This window comes from Nannospalax galili, unplaced genomic scaffold, assembly GCF_000622305.1.
Source record: "Nannospalax galili isolate Female #2095 unplaced genomic scaffold, S.galili_v1.0 scaffold120, whole genome shotgun sequence".
NCBI classification, from domain to species: domain Eukaryota; kingdom Metazoa; phylum Chordata; class Mammalia; order Rodentia; family Spalacidae; genus Nannospalax; species Nannospalax galili.
The window spans coordinates 73,888-91,865 of record NW_008350324.1 but is presented as its reverse complement, the minus strand read 5'-3'; the positions used below and the strand labels follow the sequence as shown (position 1 = coordinate 91,865).

At 44.9% G+C, this 17,978-nt stretch overlaps 1 protein-coding gene across 1 annotated transcript in view; it reads right to left on the bottom strand.

The window, feature by feature from the left end:
- The window catches only part of Wsb2 (WD repeat and SOCS box containing 2), a 24,282-nt gene extending 6,304 nt beyond the window's left edge, over window positions 1-17,978 (bottom strand). The window contains exons 1-4 of the mRNA XM_029570605.1: window positions 17,905-17,978; window positions 10,976-11,144; window positions 3,181-3,425; window positions 2,894-3,025 (exon numbers count right to left, since the gene is read on the bottom strand). Of these exons, the coding sequence (XP_029426465.1) occupies window positions 2,894-3,025; window positions 3,181-3,425; window positions 10,976-11,144; window positions 17,905-17,917 (559 nt within the window). The 5' untranslated portion in view covers window positions 17,918-17,978. The remainder of the gene's footprint in view (window positions 1-2,893; window positions 3,026-3,180; window positions 3,426-10,975; window positions 11,145-17,904) is intronic.

Sequence of the window (17,978 nt, the reverse complement as noted above, 5' to 3'; positions counted from 1 at the left end):
TATATATATATCAACATGCAGGGGAAAAAAGGTGAGAACTATGATTCTGTTTCTGTGAAATCGTGACCTCAAAACCCAGCATGTAGGAGTATACAAGTACAGGAAAATTATGGCTGGAGACGATACCCTGGGCTCTTAATATGGGTTATTAACTTGCAAGGGAAGTGGGAAAGACAAGAAGAGGGAACTCAGAAAATAACGCAAAAGCAGAGTCCCGCAAGAAGAAAAGAACTTGGTAAGCACATATCTAGTCAGACACAAGAATTTACCAAGTTCATGTGTATGTATAAAATGAGTATTTTGTTTCCAGGCATGGTGGTGCACGCCTGTAGTCCCAGCACTTGGGAAGCAGAGGCAGGTGTATCTCTGTGAGTTCAAAGCCAGCCTGGTCTACATAATGAGTTCCAGGCCAGCTGGGGCTACAGGGAAACCCTGTCTGAAAAAGATAAAAAGCAGCCGGGCGTGGTAGTACACACCTTTAATCCCAGCACTTGGGAGGCAGCGGCAGGCAGATCTCTGAGTTCGATAGTGAGTTCCAGGACAGCTGAAAAAAAAAAAAAAAAAAAAAAAAAAAAAAAAAAAAGTGAAAATCAGCTGTGGTTCCTTCAGGTGTCACAACTCAAGGTGTCATAGCTAAATCTGTTAAGGCAAGTCAAGTTGGTAGGAAAATGCCTGGTGCCTGTGTTAACACATTTGTCCCCCTTGTCTTGAAAATCCCACTAACAGCCCACTCTGTTCTGCCCACTCTCAGTCACTGCTAGTCACACCTAATCCTTCATACCCATCAGTAAGAGATACCCAAAGTCTCTTCCTGAACCTTCCTGTGGTGGTGGCGTGCTGCCACTGTGCACTTACTCAAACAGCACTAAGGAATCATGTGGCCCACGCCTTTCATCCCAGCACTGAGAAGGAATAATCAGAATCTCTTGTAGCCCAGGGCCAATCTGGACTGAGCTCATAGTGAGACACATTAAAAAAATATGGCAGTGCTCAAGCTGATGGGCAGTTTGGTTGTAGAGTTGTGCCTAGTATGGGTGAGGCCCTGGGCTTTCAGAAGCCTCTCTTGTCAACAGGCTGTCTTAGCTGGCTAGATTTCAAGTTCTAGTCCTGAGAAGAAACTGCTTGGGTTCTTCTAGTGAGTACATTTGGATGAAGACACTCCAAACACCTTAACTGTTTGTGACAAGCTGCTATGGACTGTGGGGACCTCCAAAGTTCATATGCTAAAACTCTGATCCCTAAGGTGATAGCACCAGGAATGGGGCCTCTGGGAAGCTAAATTGGTCATAAAGAGAAAACCGTGAATGGGATTCATGCTTTATGAATGAATCCTGTATAACTGTGACACATACAAGCAAGCCCAGAGAGCTCTCTCATCCCTTTGCTTATGAGAGTAAGATAGCCATCCTTGAACTGAGTGGGCTCCCCACCACCTGACAGAATCTGCTAGCACCTTGGCCTTGCACTTCCCAGTCTTCAGAACAGAGAAGAGGAGATAATTGCTGGTGAAGCCTCCACCTTGTAGTATCTACTATAGCAACCCAACCTAACGAGACATTATCAGGCTCATTTTCTAAGAGAAATGCCCCATGGTGAGGACAGGATGACCACCATGGCTTAGAGTTCTGGTCCCTCACACTGTGGGCTACACATGCCTCTTCCAGGCATGTCCACTTCACCACCTCTCCCTTCTATTCCTACCAGCCCATGTCCTCATTCATTTGTGGGGGAAATAGATGGCAATAAATTCTTCTTTCCTGTGTCACCAGTTAGAACTCAGCACCAGAGCTATGTGTAACTCTTTCCTGGGCCACTTCTGTACACAGATTGCTTGAGACAGAATGCCCTCAAAACTGACTACCTACAGCCTGAGAATTACTATAGGCTTATATCCTACTTCACAGAGACACCCTTTATTTCTTGGAGGAAGTCCAACTGGACTACCTGCAGGCCAGCAGTTCTCAGCTGGTGGTCATTATCTCCCAGGAAGCACTGGCAATCCCTAGAAACATTTTTGGATGTCACAACCAGAGAGGGTAAAAATGGCATCTAAAGAGACTAGGGATGGGATGCTGCTCAACAGCCTCCCAGGTAGGCTAGCTCCTAACAGCATCACCCAGACACAAATCAGGCACACCAAAACCAAAAAACCTGTGCATCACACATGCTAAGAGAAAACAGCACCCCAAAGGAATATTCAAAAACATGTTTTCCTGTGTTCAAAGCACAGGCAGGCTTCCAGCAAATAACAGTTAACCCTCCGTACCCACAAATTCCATACTTGTGGATTTATTATAACTGACAGTAAGTGAAAAAAAATTTTTTTAAGACTGCCTAGGACAGTGAAATGGCTCAACAGGTAAAAAGGTACTTGTTGCCAAGCCCGATGATCTGATCCCTGGAACCCACATGATGGAAGGACAGAACTGACTCATAGTTGTTCTCTGACCTCCCATGTGTGCTGCAGCATGTACACCTCCATCCAATAACAATAATAAAATTAAATTTAAACACAGCATAGCAACCGTTTTCACAGCATTACACTGTATTAGGGACTGTGAGTCCCCTAGACATGGTTTAAAGTACGGAAGATGTTATAGGGTATGTGCAAATACTCTGGCAATTTACATAAGGGGCAGGCAGGAGCACTTGGGTTTTGGTATCCTGGGGTCTTGAAGCCTACCCCTGGAAGGTAACTGTACAGGAAACTTGATATTAAAATCTCTTTGGTTCAGTACTTTTGGGGCAGAGAATGACTAGAAAGAATATCTTTAAAAGGTTTCTTGGGGGAGAGTAAGAGAAAAAAGATGGAGAAAGAATCCTGGCTCTGGTAAGATGAAGAAAATGGAAACATTTTGGAGTATTCTGGAGTGGTCCAGGAACCCTCCTCTACCATGTTTATTCAGGTCCCAGATTCGAAGAGTCTTATCCCGTGACGCAGAGACCAAAATCAAACTGCCACTGGGTGTGAAGCTCAGATCTCTCACGACATCTTGGTGACCAGAAAGATTCAAAAGCAGGAGCCCTGGAGGAGAGAAGAAGCCCTCAATCAGTTCACAGTGAACATAGGCTGTCCTCATTGCTGCACCTCAGCCAACTGATGATGGGTGGAGCCTGTGGCACCTGACCAACCTGCCATGAACTCACCACCCAGACCTAGCACCAGCCATTAAGACCTACCTGTCTGCACCTCCCAAATCTTGATCTGCCCATCGTTGAGACCCGTAGCCAGGATCAAGCAAGAGACATCTGGCACTTGGTTATGGTGGCGCGCCCAGAGTTTCCTGCTGGGTGGAGAGGGCCACGGGCTGAAGGCCAAACCCCACACAATCTGACCGCAGTCCAGCGTCTTCTCCTTTGGGCTGCCCCGTCCTTTTGGATCATTTTTGCTGCTTCGGCTTTTGGCTTCAAACCCTTTAGGGATGCTGGGCAAAGCAGAAATTTCTGAATGAGTCTACAATTCTGTAACTATGTCAACCAACTTGCCATCCCCAGACAGTAAGACTCAATTCCTAGAAGAAGCTTCTGGCATTCTGTGAAGTCTGGTACGGCTTTTCTTGTTTCATTTTTGGAATTCATGGGGCACAGGCTTCTCTGGCCTTGGCCTATCCAACTTGCAAGAGCCCGACAATAAGGTGACCTGCCTTGTGGGATAATTAGATCACAAAGGCTCCAGAGAGCCATGCACTTGCTCAGAAAGTTCTCCTGGGTTTTGGTGCATGGAAAAAAACATGCGTTTTTTTCCCATGAGAAAGAAAACAGTGTACATTTAGAACCAGGACAGATAGAATTAGACTCTCAGGGGGCTGAAGAGATGGCTCAGCAGATAAGAACACTGACTGTTATTGCAGAAGACCTGGGTTCAAATCCCAGCACCCATATGGCAACTAACAACAGTCCGTAGCTCCAGTTCCAGGGGATCCCAACAGTCTCTTCTGTTCTCCGCAGGCATTGCACTATATGGGTGCACTTACATATATGCAGGCAATGCACGCATACACATAAAATAAGAATAAATATTAAAAACAAAACAAAAAGAATTAGAACCTGATTAACCCACCCATCTACTGCTCTCCTGCCCTGCAAGTCCCCAATCTCCAGCTCAGAGAGCCCCATGGAACTGGGAAGTGAAGCCCTTCCCACCAGCACAGTTTGTCTCATGCCTGCTGCTGTCTGCTGCCCTCACTCACTAGCTCTGGGTGATATAAGGCTCTTCCACCTACTTTCCTGATAGTACATCCAGGATGAGAACCTGTCAGGTAAATAGTCAAGCCATGGCACTGGTCAGAGGGCACTGCTCTGCGGGAGCTCTTGGGCCAGCCCTCTCCTTTTACATTCTACAGGGAAACAAATGGAGGTAAGTGAGGTTGAGGCCTTGAGTGAGCCCAGTCCACCAGTGCACCCTGCAGTCAGGCACAATGTATAGGTTAGGTAGACAGCTCTGGGACTTGGCCTAAAAGCAGAAGTTTTCTATTTGCATGCAGTCACATGATCAGCACTGGCAATGAGTCCTGCTTTTCTGTGCAATGCTGACCACTTTTATACATTCAACTGGGAGAAAAACAGAAGAGAACCCCAGGCCACAAGGCAAGCTCAGATTCAGTTCATGAGAAATCCGGGACCCAACATACATGTAGCTGGACAGCTTTAATTCACATGTCCTGAAAAATTCTAAGCAAATTATGTATCAGTCAATTGTGTGGTAAAACATGATAAAGAATTTTAACTAAGCTCATCTGGAGAACTGAGGCAAATGGAGGCTCTATCAGTCTAAACTGGAGGCTGGCAAAATAGGTCTGGACCAGTTTTTGCTTTTGCTCTTTCAACAATTATTTTATTTGTCAAATTTTAAAGTCAAGGTATGTTGACAAAAATTGTATACATTTACAATGCACAACATGCTGATATATAAATGTATATGTATACTGATATATAGAAATGGCTGAATCAGGGGCTGGGGAGATGGCTCAGTGGTTAAGAGAACTGGCTGCTCCTGCAGAGGACCTGGGTTTGATTCCAGCACCTCCATGGAGGCGATCAACTGTAACTCCAGTTCCAAGGGATCTTATGCCCCCTTCTGACCTCCAAGGGCAGTGCATGACACAGTTGCACTCACATACATGCAGGCAAAACACTCATACATATAAAATAAAAATAAAATATTTTTAGAAAGAAATGGCTGAATAGAGCTAACAAACTTCACCACACACACATTTGTGGGAGTGTCTAGGAACTAGTCCCATAGCAATTTTCAAGCAAACATCATTATCATGACCACGCTTACACTAGCTCCACAGAACTAACTGCCTATCACGGCTCTGCAGCCTCGAGTGATACCTCCCAGCCTAGCTCTGCCCTCACCCTCGGGGGCCACTACTGTACTCTTGGTTTCTGTGAACTTGACCTGCTTTAGAGTCCGCATGTAAGAAGGACATGTGTCATCTGTCTTTCTATGCCTAACATTTCATTTCTTATAATGTCCTCCAAATTTATCATGTTGTAGAAAATGACAGGATTTTTTAAAAATAGAAGGCACATTGGAACCCAGCACCCTCATTTGTGTATACAGTGCAACACTGGAGAGGCTAAAAAGCCATGACAGACTTGGTGGCCCATAGAGCCCAAAACAGTTATTATCTGGGCCTCTCATGTCTGCTGGCCCCTGGTTTAAATGACCACCTGTCATCTGATAATCAAGATCTCTGTGACTGGTCCTGTCCTGTCCACACACAGCCACTCATTGCCTGTCCATACTGTCCACTCCTGCCTGATCTTGGCAAAGGCAGCTGAGTTTGCTACCTTGGGACAGAATTTAAAAGCAGGTCACAGACCTAGGCATGGCTGTGCCCATGTGTCATCTAGTACTTGGGAGGCTCATATATACAGGCAGGAGGATCAGGAGTTTGAGGCCAGCCTAGGCCACAAACAGATACCCTGCCTCAGAAAAGAAAAAAGAGCCAGGCATGGTGGCACACACCTGTAGTCCCAGCACTTGGGAGGCAGAGGCGGGCGGATCTCTGTGAGTTCAAGGCCTGCCTGGTCTACATAGTGAGTTCCAGGCCAGCTAGGGCTATAGGGAGACCCTGTCTCAAAAAGACAGAAGAAAAGAAAAAAAAGAGTCTGGTGTGGTGGCACATTCCTTCAATCTCAGCACTCAGGAGGCAGAGACAAGTGGATCTTTGTGAGATCCAGTCTGGTCTACATAGCGAGTTCCAGGCCAGCTGGGGCTATAGGGAAACCCTGACTCAAAAAGACAACCCCCCCAAAAAAAGAAAGAAAAAGGAACAGAGCAGGTTTATTTATATATATTTATATATTATTACATTTCAGCATGTTGAGTTTTCTAGAGATAAGGTCATGTATGATGTAACAACAGGGGTAACTTCTTTGCCAGGTGGTTTTGTCCTTGTGGGATCATGCTGCACACTTACCCACACCAGGACAGTCACAATGTCAAAAAGGCAATCCAATCTTATAAGGCACTTTCACACAGGGCTCCTTCACTGACCAAGGCATGGAAGTGGCACAGGACTGGACTGAAATCTCTGCTTCAGGGATACTATTAATTTTCCTGGGTCACAAAATCAGGGACAGAACTGGAATTAGAACTCACATATTAAACATATCACATGTTTAATAAATATTCTGGATTTCTGAGTGTGATGCTGAATCAACAGATGAAATGTACATAAGGGAGGCAACAGGGTGGAACCTTAGGAAGAGGTTCCTGACTGAAAGGGAAACTGACCAGCAGAGCCCCACTTTACTTATTAAAGTTTCTCAAATCTGGGGTGGGCAGGATTGCTCAGTAGGCAAGGGTATCTGCCACCAAGCCAGATAACCTGAGTTTGATCCCCAGGGCCCGCTGTATAGAAGAACAAAACTGACTAGCATAAGTTGTCCTCTGACCTCCACACGCGTGCACGTGCGCGCGCGCGCGCGCACACACACACACACACACACACACACACACATATAAAATGAAAGGTTAAAGAAAGTCTGAAATCTCTATTCCTCAAAGTATTACATGTGGTTATTAATTGATATCATTTATTTGTCCAGTAACAAAACACTTCCTAGTATGATTTTTTTAATATATAATGATCCTAGACTAGGGATGTCACTTAGTAGTAGAGTACCTGCCTGGCACACACAAGGTCCTGGACTAATTCACCAGCACTGCAAATAAACAAGTATTAAATGTCTAACAACCCTAACAAAAATACTTTCACTTATATAAAAACAGAGAAGCAATGGGGAAATACAGAAATGAAACAAATAATAAAAATTACTCAGACTAAAAACACAGCTGAGGGGTAGAACACGTGTCTAGCATGCACGAAGTCCTAGGTCCAATGTCCAGCATGAGGAAAAAGTGACTCAGTACCCAAACACCATTCTAGCCACAGTAAACACTACCAATACGTGTGTGTGTGTGTGTGTGTGTGTGTGTGTGTGTGTCTGTGTTTCTTAAAACAAGCTGGGGATAATATTACATATGTTGTTCTATAACATATACCTATTACACAGAATACCATTACTATATGGTACCCGTCACTACATATATAGTTGTGGGGTTTTTTTGTGGTTTTGTTTTCAGTCTTGGGATTGAACCCAGGGTCTTGCCTATGCTAAAAAAAAAAAAGAAGAGAAAGAAAGAAAGAAAGAAAGAAAGAAAGAAAGAAAGAAAGAAAGAAAGAAAGAAAGAAAGAAAGAAAGAAAGAAAGAAAGAAAGAAAGAAAGAAGAAAGAAAGAAAGAAAAGAAAGAAAGAAAGAAAGAAAGAAAGAAAGAAAAGTTCCTTACCACTGATCTGCAGCTGTAATCCTTTTTTATTTTTATTTTGAGTCTTGCTGAGTTGCTCAGGCTGGACTTGAACTTAAAGTTTTCCTGCCTCAGCCTCCCAGGTAACTGAGATTACAGACATGCATTATCATGCCTGGCTGCATAGATGGTTTTAAAGCCTTTAATCCCAGTACTCGAGAGGTAGAGGCAGGCAGACCTCTGTGAGTTCGAGGCCAGCCTGGTCTACATAGTGAGTTCCAGGACAGCTGGGGCTACAGAGAGACCCTATCTCAAAAAGACCGAAAAAAAAAAAGATAAAAAAATAAAAACTGTTACCAGGCATGGTGATGCATATCTTTAGTCCAAGCATTCAGGGAGCAGAGGCAAGCAGATTGTGAGTTTGAGGCTAGCCTGGTCTACATAGCGAGTTCCAGGCCAGCTGGGGCTAAAGGGAGACAGACCATGTCTCAAAAAATACCCAAAAAAGTAGAGAATAAAAATAAAAACTGTCTATGTTTGTATTTCACCAGGTTATTATTCTTCAAAATCTATGATATGCCCCTCTAACCAGTAATTTTTCATTAACATAATAAAAACTCTTCTCATTTTAGTAAATGATACAGAAAAAGGGCCAGCATTCAAATACCTTTTCTAGTTTCCTTGGTTACTACTGGAATGATGTAGTTACCTATAGTAATATATATAATTTAGAATAATGGTTTAAGGGAAAATAATAGATTCTACTTTGTTCTTTAAAAAAAAAAACAACTTGGGGCTGGAAAGATAGCTCAGTGGTTAAGAGCACTGGTGGCTCTTACAGAGGACCTGGGTTCGATTCCCAGCACCCTCATGGTGGCTAACAACTGCCTGCAACTCCAGTTCCAGGGAATCCAACACTCTCTTCTGACCTCCATGGGAACTGCATGACACAGGTGCACTCATACACATGCAGACGATACAGTCTTACATATAAAATAAAAATTAAAAAAAATTATAGACAATAAACTGATACCAGACTCAAATCTAAATATGAACAAGACTGCCTTTTAGTTAGAATAATGTATCAACAAACAGCCAATGACCCTGATGGTCCTACTAACTGTCCATAGAAGAAACAGAAGTCCTAACCCTTTCTGTGGCCTCAGTTTTCCAGGAATGACCAGTTCCAGTCCCCATCCTGAAGCTATCCACAAGAAGCCTGCCATCAGTCACCTCAAACAGACATGGGCTGACCATTCCATAGATTCTCAGTTGAGTTCCAGCAAGGAGGGATACAAAACACTGGCGATCTTCCACCCCAGCAGTGTGCAGCCTACCCAGGACAGGAAACTCTGCCCAGCATCACCTATTATCACAGCAGCAAGTTTCCCACAGACTGGATCAGAGTCTAGTGTACTAACAGAAACACCTAAAGCAAAATGATCAGAAGCCTCTCTATCGAGCTGTTCTGCTGTCCTTGAGGATCCTCCACCTATAGTGCAATGTCATGTGAGGAAGATTTGCAAGAATACAGGCTAAAGAAATAAATCAGACATGCAGTAGAACAGATGCAAAGATACAGATGCTGAGCTAGATTGCAAACTCACAGCATTCAGACACTGGGACCTGTCTATCCCAAAAGGGCGGGGGGGACTTCATCATCAAAAACTAAAGTAGGTAAAAAAGCAAACAAAATGAAACACTCAGTTATAAAATGACAAAGGACTAGATATTTCTCTGAACATAAAGAGCTGATTAGCACAGGAAAAAGTCTCATCATCAGTAGCCAGGAAGGAAATACAGATCAAGACCATGATCACCCCACTTCACTCACTAACACCAGTGGCTAGAGTCAGACAGGCAAGTGTTGGCAAGGGTGGGGAGAATTTCAAACCTGAACACGCTGCTGGTGGGAACATAAGACGACACCATTCTTGGAAAAACACCCACCCATACAAAACATGTACATGAATGTTCATAATGGTCAACAATGAAGAAAACCCAACATCTACCAGTGAAAAATCTATCAACAAAATTTGGCATCTCTATACCAATGCAATATTACTTGTCAATACTACAATAGGGATGAATTATAAAACACTATGCTGGGACTCTGCACTAAGAAAGGGCACATACTGTAAGATTTCAACACAACATGCCCACATTAGGCAAATCCACAGAGATAAGACAGAAGACACATTAGAAGTTGCCAGGGGCTGGAGAGCATAAAAGGATATTCACTAAAGGATGCAGGGTCTCTTTCTGAGGTAATGAAGATGCTCTAGAATTGATTTTGGTCATGAGTGCACAACTCTGAAAATACTAAAAGCCATTGCATTGTACACTTTATTTGTATTTTACTTTGAGACAGAATCTCACCACATAGCCTACATAGCCCAGGCTGTGGACTAGCCCTCCTGCCTCTACCTCACAAGTGCTGGGATTACAGGAGGGCATCACCAAGCACAGCTAGTGTTACACACTTTAAATGGACAAATTGTATGGGATGTTAAGCATATCTCAATAAAGCTGTTAAAAAGCCAGTGTGAGACCAACAGTCTCTGTAGAGCAGGCTTGCCCATATACAGAATATGGGGCTTATGATCAAATCCTGAACTGTGCAGCCCTTTCTTGCTCTTCTGTTCTTTTTTTAGTTTTTAAAATTTTTACTTATTTTTAAATTTTATGTGTATGCGTGTATTGCCTGCATGTATGTGAGTGCACCCGTGTCATGCAATGCCGCGGAGATCAAAAGAGGGTTTCGGATTTCCCTGGAACTGGAGTTAAGGATGGTTTGTAGCCATCATGTGGGTGCTGGGATTCGAACCTGGGTCCCCTGCAAGAGCAGTCAGTGCTCTTAACTGATGAGCCATCTCTTCAGCCCCAATATTTATTATTTTTATTTTATGTGTATGAATGTACCACCCGCACAGATGTAAGTGCACCCGTGTAGTGTAATGCCCACAGAAGTCAGAAGAGGGAGTCAGATCCCCTGGAACTGGCGTTATGGATGGTTGTTAGCCACCATGTGGGCGCTGGGAATTGGACCTGGGTCCTCTGCAAAAGGAGCCATGCTCTTAACCACTAAGCCACCTCTCCAGCCCTGCTCTCCTGTTCTTGGACAAAGAGACCCCCCAAAAACAAGGAGCAACTTGGGAAAGAACCATGACCTGTCATGAAAACTCATTCTCTGTGGATGTGAAGAGAACTTACAACTGCTCCTCCAGCGGCCAGGGGATCAGCTTAACGATGCAGTGTCCTTGAGACCAGGCGAACCAGGAGCCATCTGGGGAGAAGGCGACACTCCAGGTTTCACAGCTCGACTTCCAATCAAATTGGTGGGGGCGCCCAGGCTTGAGTTCTGCCAGCAGCAGTGGTTCCTCTGGGGCAGGAGACAGCATGCTTCAAAAACACACCCTTGGCACCTGACCACCAGACTCAGGGAAGCTGCTATATGCCTTGGATACTGGGAGTTGTCATCTAAATGACCAGAGGCAGTAACGGTAGCCACAGGCTACATTCCACTGTGGTTACTCAGTCCCAGCCCTCCCCAGTGCCAGTTAACTATGACTTGGAGTAACCTTGGTGTGGGGTCATGGACCTGGTGAATAAGGCCTCATTTTCCTGTAAATGGTGGAGCAGGAAGAGAAAGGCAAAGAGGTGAGAGGCAACCTTGCCAGGGCTCCTGCCATGCAAAGATCCTGCCACTAGGAACTGGGTGCCTACAACCCAAGGGTTCCTTCTCACTCCCAGCACCCTCCGCACCATCAGCAAGGTGACAGCATCCGGACCTTACTTTCCTCTTTAGGGCAGACACTTCTCCATGTCCTCTGAGTCCTGGTTTAAGCGTCTCCAAGTGGCTAATTTGTTCCTGTGCACCCTAAGACCTGGCCAAAGCTAAAAACACACACCAAATATATTCTAAGGCTCCCACCTGTCTACACAATCAAAGCACCTAAGTCTGCCACCTCACTCCTGCACTAACCCCTCTGTCAGACCACTTTCCATGTTGCTCCCTGCCCTGCAGGCCACATGCATCTCTTGTCAAGAGCCTTTCTCCCTGCTCGCTTTCTGCTTTTGGAAAATCCCACCTAGATCTGCAACTGAGAAGTACCCCTAACCTATCACACAGAAATGAGTCCCACTGACTAGTTCATTCTCGCTTGTAACTAGCACTTAAGCACTCTCAATACCAACAAGGTGATTTCACGGATCTGTAGGGCCCAGCAGCTCTCTTAGAGTGGACAGGGTCTCGTCCACAGAGCCACGGTTCCTACTTCACTTCTCTGTTCCAGTGGAAGATGCTCCACTGCTGACTTCTGAGGCAAGGCTGGAAGAATGGATTTTTTTTAACTGTGACCATGATACATACTAATACAAAAGCTGGCTTCCATCCTGAATGAGGTCACTTCCTCTTGTGAATGTTCTTCAGCAGTTCTGGGATTTGACACTTTTATGGCTGTTACTAGATAGAAACTAATTTAAATGAGCTACATTTCATGTATTTCAAGACCTATCTTTATGCATTTTCTTACATTTAGACCTCAAATCAGAATGTCTATCACAATGGATAACTTTTCCTAATTAAACAAGCAACATCTTTTCTCTATGACACATGATGGTGACACGATCTATTGTTAGCTTGGGAGTCAGTGAAACAGATGGCAAATACGATGTATAAACAGTAAAATTTTCTGGTATATGCATTATAGGAAAATATAGACATTTAATTTTATTCATTATTATTGTATGTGGTGTATGTGTATGTGAAGGTATATACATGCCACACAAGTATGAGGTCAGGGGACAACTTTTCAGAGGGCAGGTCTCTCCTTTCGCCATAGGTTCTTGGGATTGAACTAGGTCAAGTCTGTGTGGCAAGTGCTTTTAAGTTTTTATTTATTTATTTTTATTTAATTTTTCTTAACATTTTTTAAATTTTATTATTTTTTATTTTACGTGTATGCATGTATTGCCTGCATATAGGTAAGTGCACCCATGTCGTGCAATGCCTGAGGAGGTCAGGAGAGGCTGTTGGATCCCCTGGGACTGGAGTTACGGACAGTTGTTAGCTGCCATGTGGGTGCTGGGATTTGAACCCGGGTCTTCTGCAAGAATAACCAGTGTTCTTAACCGCTGAGTTATCTCTCCAGCCCCTCATTTTTATTTTTTATGTGTGTGTTTTGCCGGTAAGTGTACCATGTTGTGCAATTCCTGTATAGATCAGAAGAGGGCATCAAATCCCCTGGAACTGGAGTTACCGGCAGTTGTTAGTGGCCAAGTGGGTGCTGGGAACCAAACCAGGATCTTCTGCAAGAACAGCCAGCACCCTTAACCACTGAGCCATCTCTCCAGCCCATAAATGCTTTTAAAAACCTTTGAAAAGCCTAGCATGGTTTCATCTAATTCCACCACTTGGAAGGCAAAAGCAGGCACTCTCCATTGAGTTCCAGCCAGCCTGGTCTACAAAGTGAGTTCCAGGCCAGCCAGGGCTACATAGTGAGACAGACCCTAGAGCCTGTCTCAAACAGACACACACGGAGCCATCCCACTGGCCTCATAGATGCATCTTATTTAAAACATCATATCAAGACTTTATAAAGAGAATATACATTCCTTGAGATTCTATGTGGAAATCTAGATTTGAATATATTGGGTTGCTGTTTGTATGGACTCGGGTCATTTTTCCTATAAATCTGTATGTCAGTACATGTGGTCCTTTCACTTATGCAACCACATGTCTGTATGAGCATACTTTTGTGGATTTGAACATGGTTTAAAAAAAATCACCTTATGGGGCTGGAGAGATGGCTCAGCTATAAGAAAACTGACTGTTCTTGCAGAAGACCTGGGTTTGAATCCCAGCACCCACATGGCAGCTAACAACTGTCCGTAACTCCCATTCCAGGGGATCTGACAGCCTCTTCTGTCCTCCTCGGGCACTGCACAACACAGGTGACTTACCTACATGCAGGTATAACACTCGTACATATAAAATAAAAATAAATATTTTTTTTAAATCACCTTATATTTCAAACTCACAACAGGAATACTGATGCTAAACAGGTTGCTGTCCTGTGGTAAATAAGCCCTAATCTGTTAAAGTCTTCTAAATGTAGCCCCAGGGTTCTCTACTGGGGGTGTTTCTGTGTCCTGAAGACATGTAATAATGCCTGAAAACGATTGGATTTGGCTATTCCAAGTGGGGATGAAGTGCTAGTGGCATCTACTGGGTAGAGGCCAGGATGCCGAGCAACCTAGAATCTCCACCACAGAGAATGATCTGGTCATCATGCCATCTTGGCAATATTAACACATGGTTTATCTCCTCCACTCCACACTCATCATCTACTTTTCTGAAAAGATGGAGCTCGACACAACATAAAAGGGCCACCCTTTTTGTCAAATTCGACCAAGTCTGTCTCCAAAAGACTCGCCAAATCTTTCTAGTCATTTCCATGGCTACCGTTCAAATGTACACCGCATCATCTCTCACCATTAGGCAACCCTCCTACTACTCTTTGGCTTCTGCTCCAGCCCTCGACCATCCATTCTCCTTACCTCTTAGCATGTTCAGTTTCAGTCACTCTTAGAATAAACCCAAATCACACACCCTCCCCTCAAAGCCCTGCAATACCTGGCCACTGCTTCTTTCACACCTGGGCTTGCATACCTCTCCTCTCCTTGCCCTAATACAGGACCCTGTCCTTTCTACCACCTGACTATGCTCACTTAGCTCCAACTTCAGGGCCTTTGCACCAGCTACTCCCCTCAGAGGAATGCCTCTCCAGGTCTGGAATTTTACCTTCATCCAGCTGGGGCTCAAATAAGATCTTCCTGTGGCCCCAGCCAGTGCTTTCCAACTCCTAACTTCCTCTGTAGAACTCACTGTTAATGATTATCCCCAGCACTAGGAGGCCCTGGACAGCAGCAACCTTGTATGCTTATCCCCAATGCTAGCAGAGCTTGTCATAGAGCAGGCTGCCAGTAAATATTTGGTGAATAAACAGACATGCCATACCTCTTTAAATATAAAGGAAATTATAATTAAGCCCCTTAGCCTATTCTGAAGTTTGTGCCAACCATTTCACATGAAATTCTTCTTTAACACCAGCCCTACCCAGAATTCACACTCTATTTCAGGGATTTGGGGATTTAATCTCTTGCTATTTCAGGTTCAGGAATCTAGGAACTAAAAGAAGAAAGAACTCAGTGACTCTGTCTCTTGGAGTCTGGGCCCAAACTAAACTTGGCTACTGGAAAAGAAAACCATAATTAGTGCAGAAGTTCAAAACAAAGCTAAACAGAGCTGGAAGGATCCAGCTTCATTTGGAATTGTACCTGCATCGTCCTCTTTGGTTGGACTGGGCTTTTTTTTTTTTTTTTTTTTTTGTCTTTTTGAGGCAAAGTCTCCCTGTAGCCCCAGCTGGCCTGGAACTCACTATGTAGACCAGGCTGGCCTCAAACTCACAGAGATCCCTACCTCCCAAGTGCTGGGATTAAAGGTGAAAGGTGTGCTCCACCACGCTCGTGGGGCTTTTTTTTTTTAACTGACAAATATAAGGTGCATATTTATTGTATATCATGTGATACATTGAGACGCTGTGGAATGGAATATACAAGCTCATTAGCATGTACAGTACTTCACATTCTTAGCATTTGGGGGAGGGGGATGAGGACACTTGAAAATCTCTCAGCTTTTTTTTAAAGATTAAATTTTTTGTTTTGTTTTGTGTTTTGAGACAGGGGCTCCTTGTAGCCCAAGCTGGCCTGGAACTCACTGGCCTTCATCTCACAAAGATCAGCCCTCCATCTCAGAGAGATGGCCCTGACTCAGCCTCTCAGACATGTGACTCCATGTCTGGCTTTAAAAAATTTTAATTCTGTGTATTTATGTGTGCATGTGTCTGTCTCTGTCTCTTTGTGTGTGCATATAAGTACAAATGCCCATGGAGGTCAGAAGAGGAAGTCAGATACCCTGAAGCTGGAGTTTTAAGTGATTGAGAGTCACTTGACATAGGTGGGTTTTGGGAGCCAAATTCAGATCCTTTTCAAGAGCAGAAAACTCTTAACCGCAGAGCCATCTCTCCAACCCCAGCAATTTTCAAGTGTATGTCAGTGTATAGTCATGATCCTGTCTAACTGAAGATCTGTATCTTTGACCAGCATTTCTCTAATCCCACCCCCTTCCAGGTTTTCCAGTGAAACAACGGGGTGTGTATACACATAAGGCTGAAAAGAAAGATATTAGGAGCCTCTGCTGCGCCACAAGGTTCAGCCTTAGCAAAGGTGAAGTTATGGCTCAGATGGCAGGAAGCTTTGTGGTATTTTTCCTGCCTCAGGATCTTTGCACTGCCTGGCTATACCATCAGCCTGGAAGGTTCTACCTGGCCTTTCTATCATAATATGTGGGATTATGTGTGCAAGTCACCGTGGTGACATTCCTGGCCACACCAAGTCACCTTCTTTAACTATTTAACTTCCTCTGTAATGAACACAGGCATTTTTCTGAATTGCTTTTGTTGTTTGTATGCATTTATGGTCTATCCTTGGCCTATCTGTTCTACAATACAGTAGTTGCTAGTCACAAGTGGTTTGCTGATAGCTTGAAATGTGACAGATCTGCTAAAAATAAAAAAGATTAAGACAGTACAGAAAGTCTAAAACATCTCTAATTTCTGACCACATAAATGAACTAGTTGAAATATTTTTGATGTGTTAGACTGAGACAGATTTTTATTTAATTTTAACTGTTTTTTTATTAATACGGCTACAACATTTAAAATTATATATATATGATTTCTATTATATTTCTATCCACCAGCAGTGGGCTAAGGGCATCTAGCACACAGTAGACACTCAACAAATATTTGCTGAGTGAATAAATGAATTCTAACCACTTCTCTGAAGATTTCTACTATTGTCTATTGTAATTCCTTTACAATAGGCTTTATTCAGTTTGAAAAAAGGGTAAAACTCTGGCCTGTAGTCTGGCCTTTCAACAGCATCTTGGCAGCTCTCAGCAACTCTGCCCACAGCCCTAAAACACAGCTGTCAATCACTAGGAAAAACTCAGAACTGGAAACATTCCTGTTTAAAAAGGGAGTGTAGTTACAGACTGCTTTCAGAACTATAAGGAATCAATGGAAATGAGAGCGGAAGCTATAAAAAGATCTAAAGAAGATCCAGAAAACAGCAGAGGCCATTTTAAAAGAATTCTATGGGCAGCACACTTGAAAGGGCTTTTATCTAGATGGGAACCGGGGCAAAGAGCTGCCTCTACACCTCGGACTGGAAGCCTGGCTCCAGCAGACAAAGAAATGTCATTTCCTAAAGGAAAAAGTAACACCACCCCGGGGAATACCTAGATTTCTACCCACACATCCACAATAGCAAGCCTTCAGGATAAGCAGTGAAGCCGTGAAGGCTGGGGAACAAGTCTGAGCCCTAGGCCTGGACTCCTGAGAAGTTCCCCTAAGGAAGTGCCTCTAAACTGGGGTACTCAGGATAAAGCCCCCAATCCAGGTCATTTCTCCGCAGGCGGAGGCACGGCGATTGGGAGGGAGAAGCCGTGGGCGGTCTCTAGGTCCGGCCAGGTCAGAACCACCACCTTTCCCACCCAGATCCTGCATCCCCTCCGGGCCGGCAGGAAGTTCATTCCACCTCTCCCCTGGTGTCCGCTGTGATGACAGCTGTGGACAGGGGCGGGCCAGGCGTGGAGGACTGCACCCACGGAGTGTCGGGTCCTACGTGTCGGTCCCCGCCCCATCCCCGCCATGGGTCCCGCGGGGTCCCTCGGCCCCCCGCAAGTTTGGGAAGGTCCGGGCCACCCACCGCGGCGGGCGCTGCTTCTGCCTTCAGCATGGACAACCCGAGCCGTGGGCGGCCGCTCGGCAGCGGGTCCTGAGCGCAGTCGCCCATCCCGGCCTGTGGCGCCACCCCGGTCCTGGAACCCTCCCCCGTGGGGACCCATTCGCGTCTTCAGGGCTCGGGAACGCGAAGCCCCCGCCGCGGCAGCCAGGTCTCCCAGATCCCACGCAGAGGCTGGAGGACAGCTGGCGCGGCTGACAGCGAAAGTGAAACAAAGCTGGGCGCCCGCGCTCACCCGCCGCCTGGGCCCGTCCCGCCTGGGCCGCACTCACCTCCGGCCTCCATGAGGACGCGCGGCAGGCGGCGGGCGCCTCAGCCCCCAGGGCGGCGGGCCCTCATGGCGCGG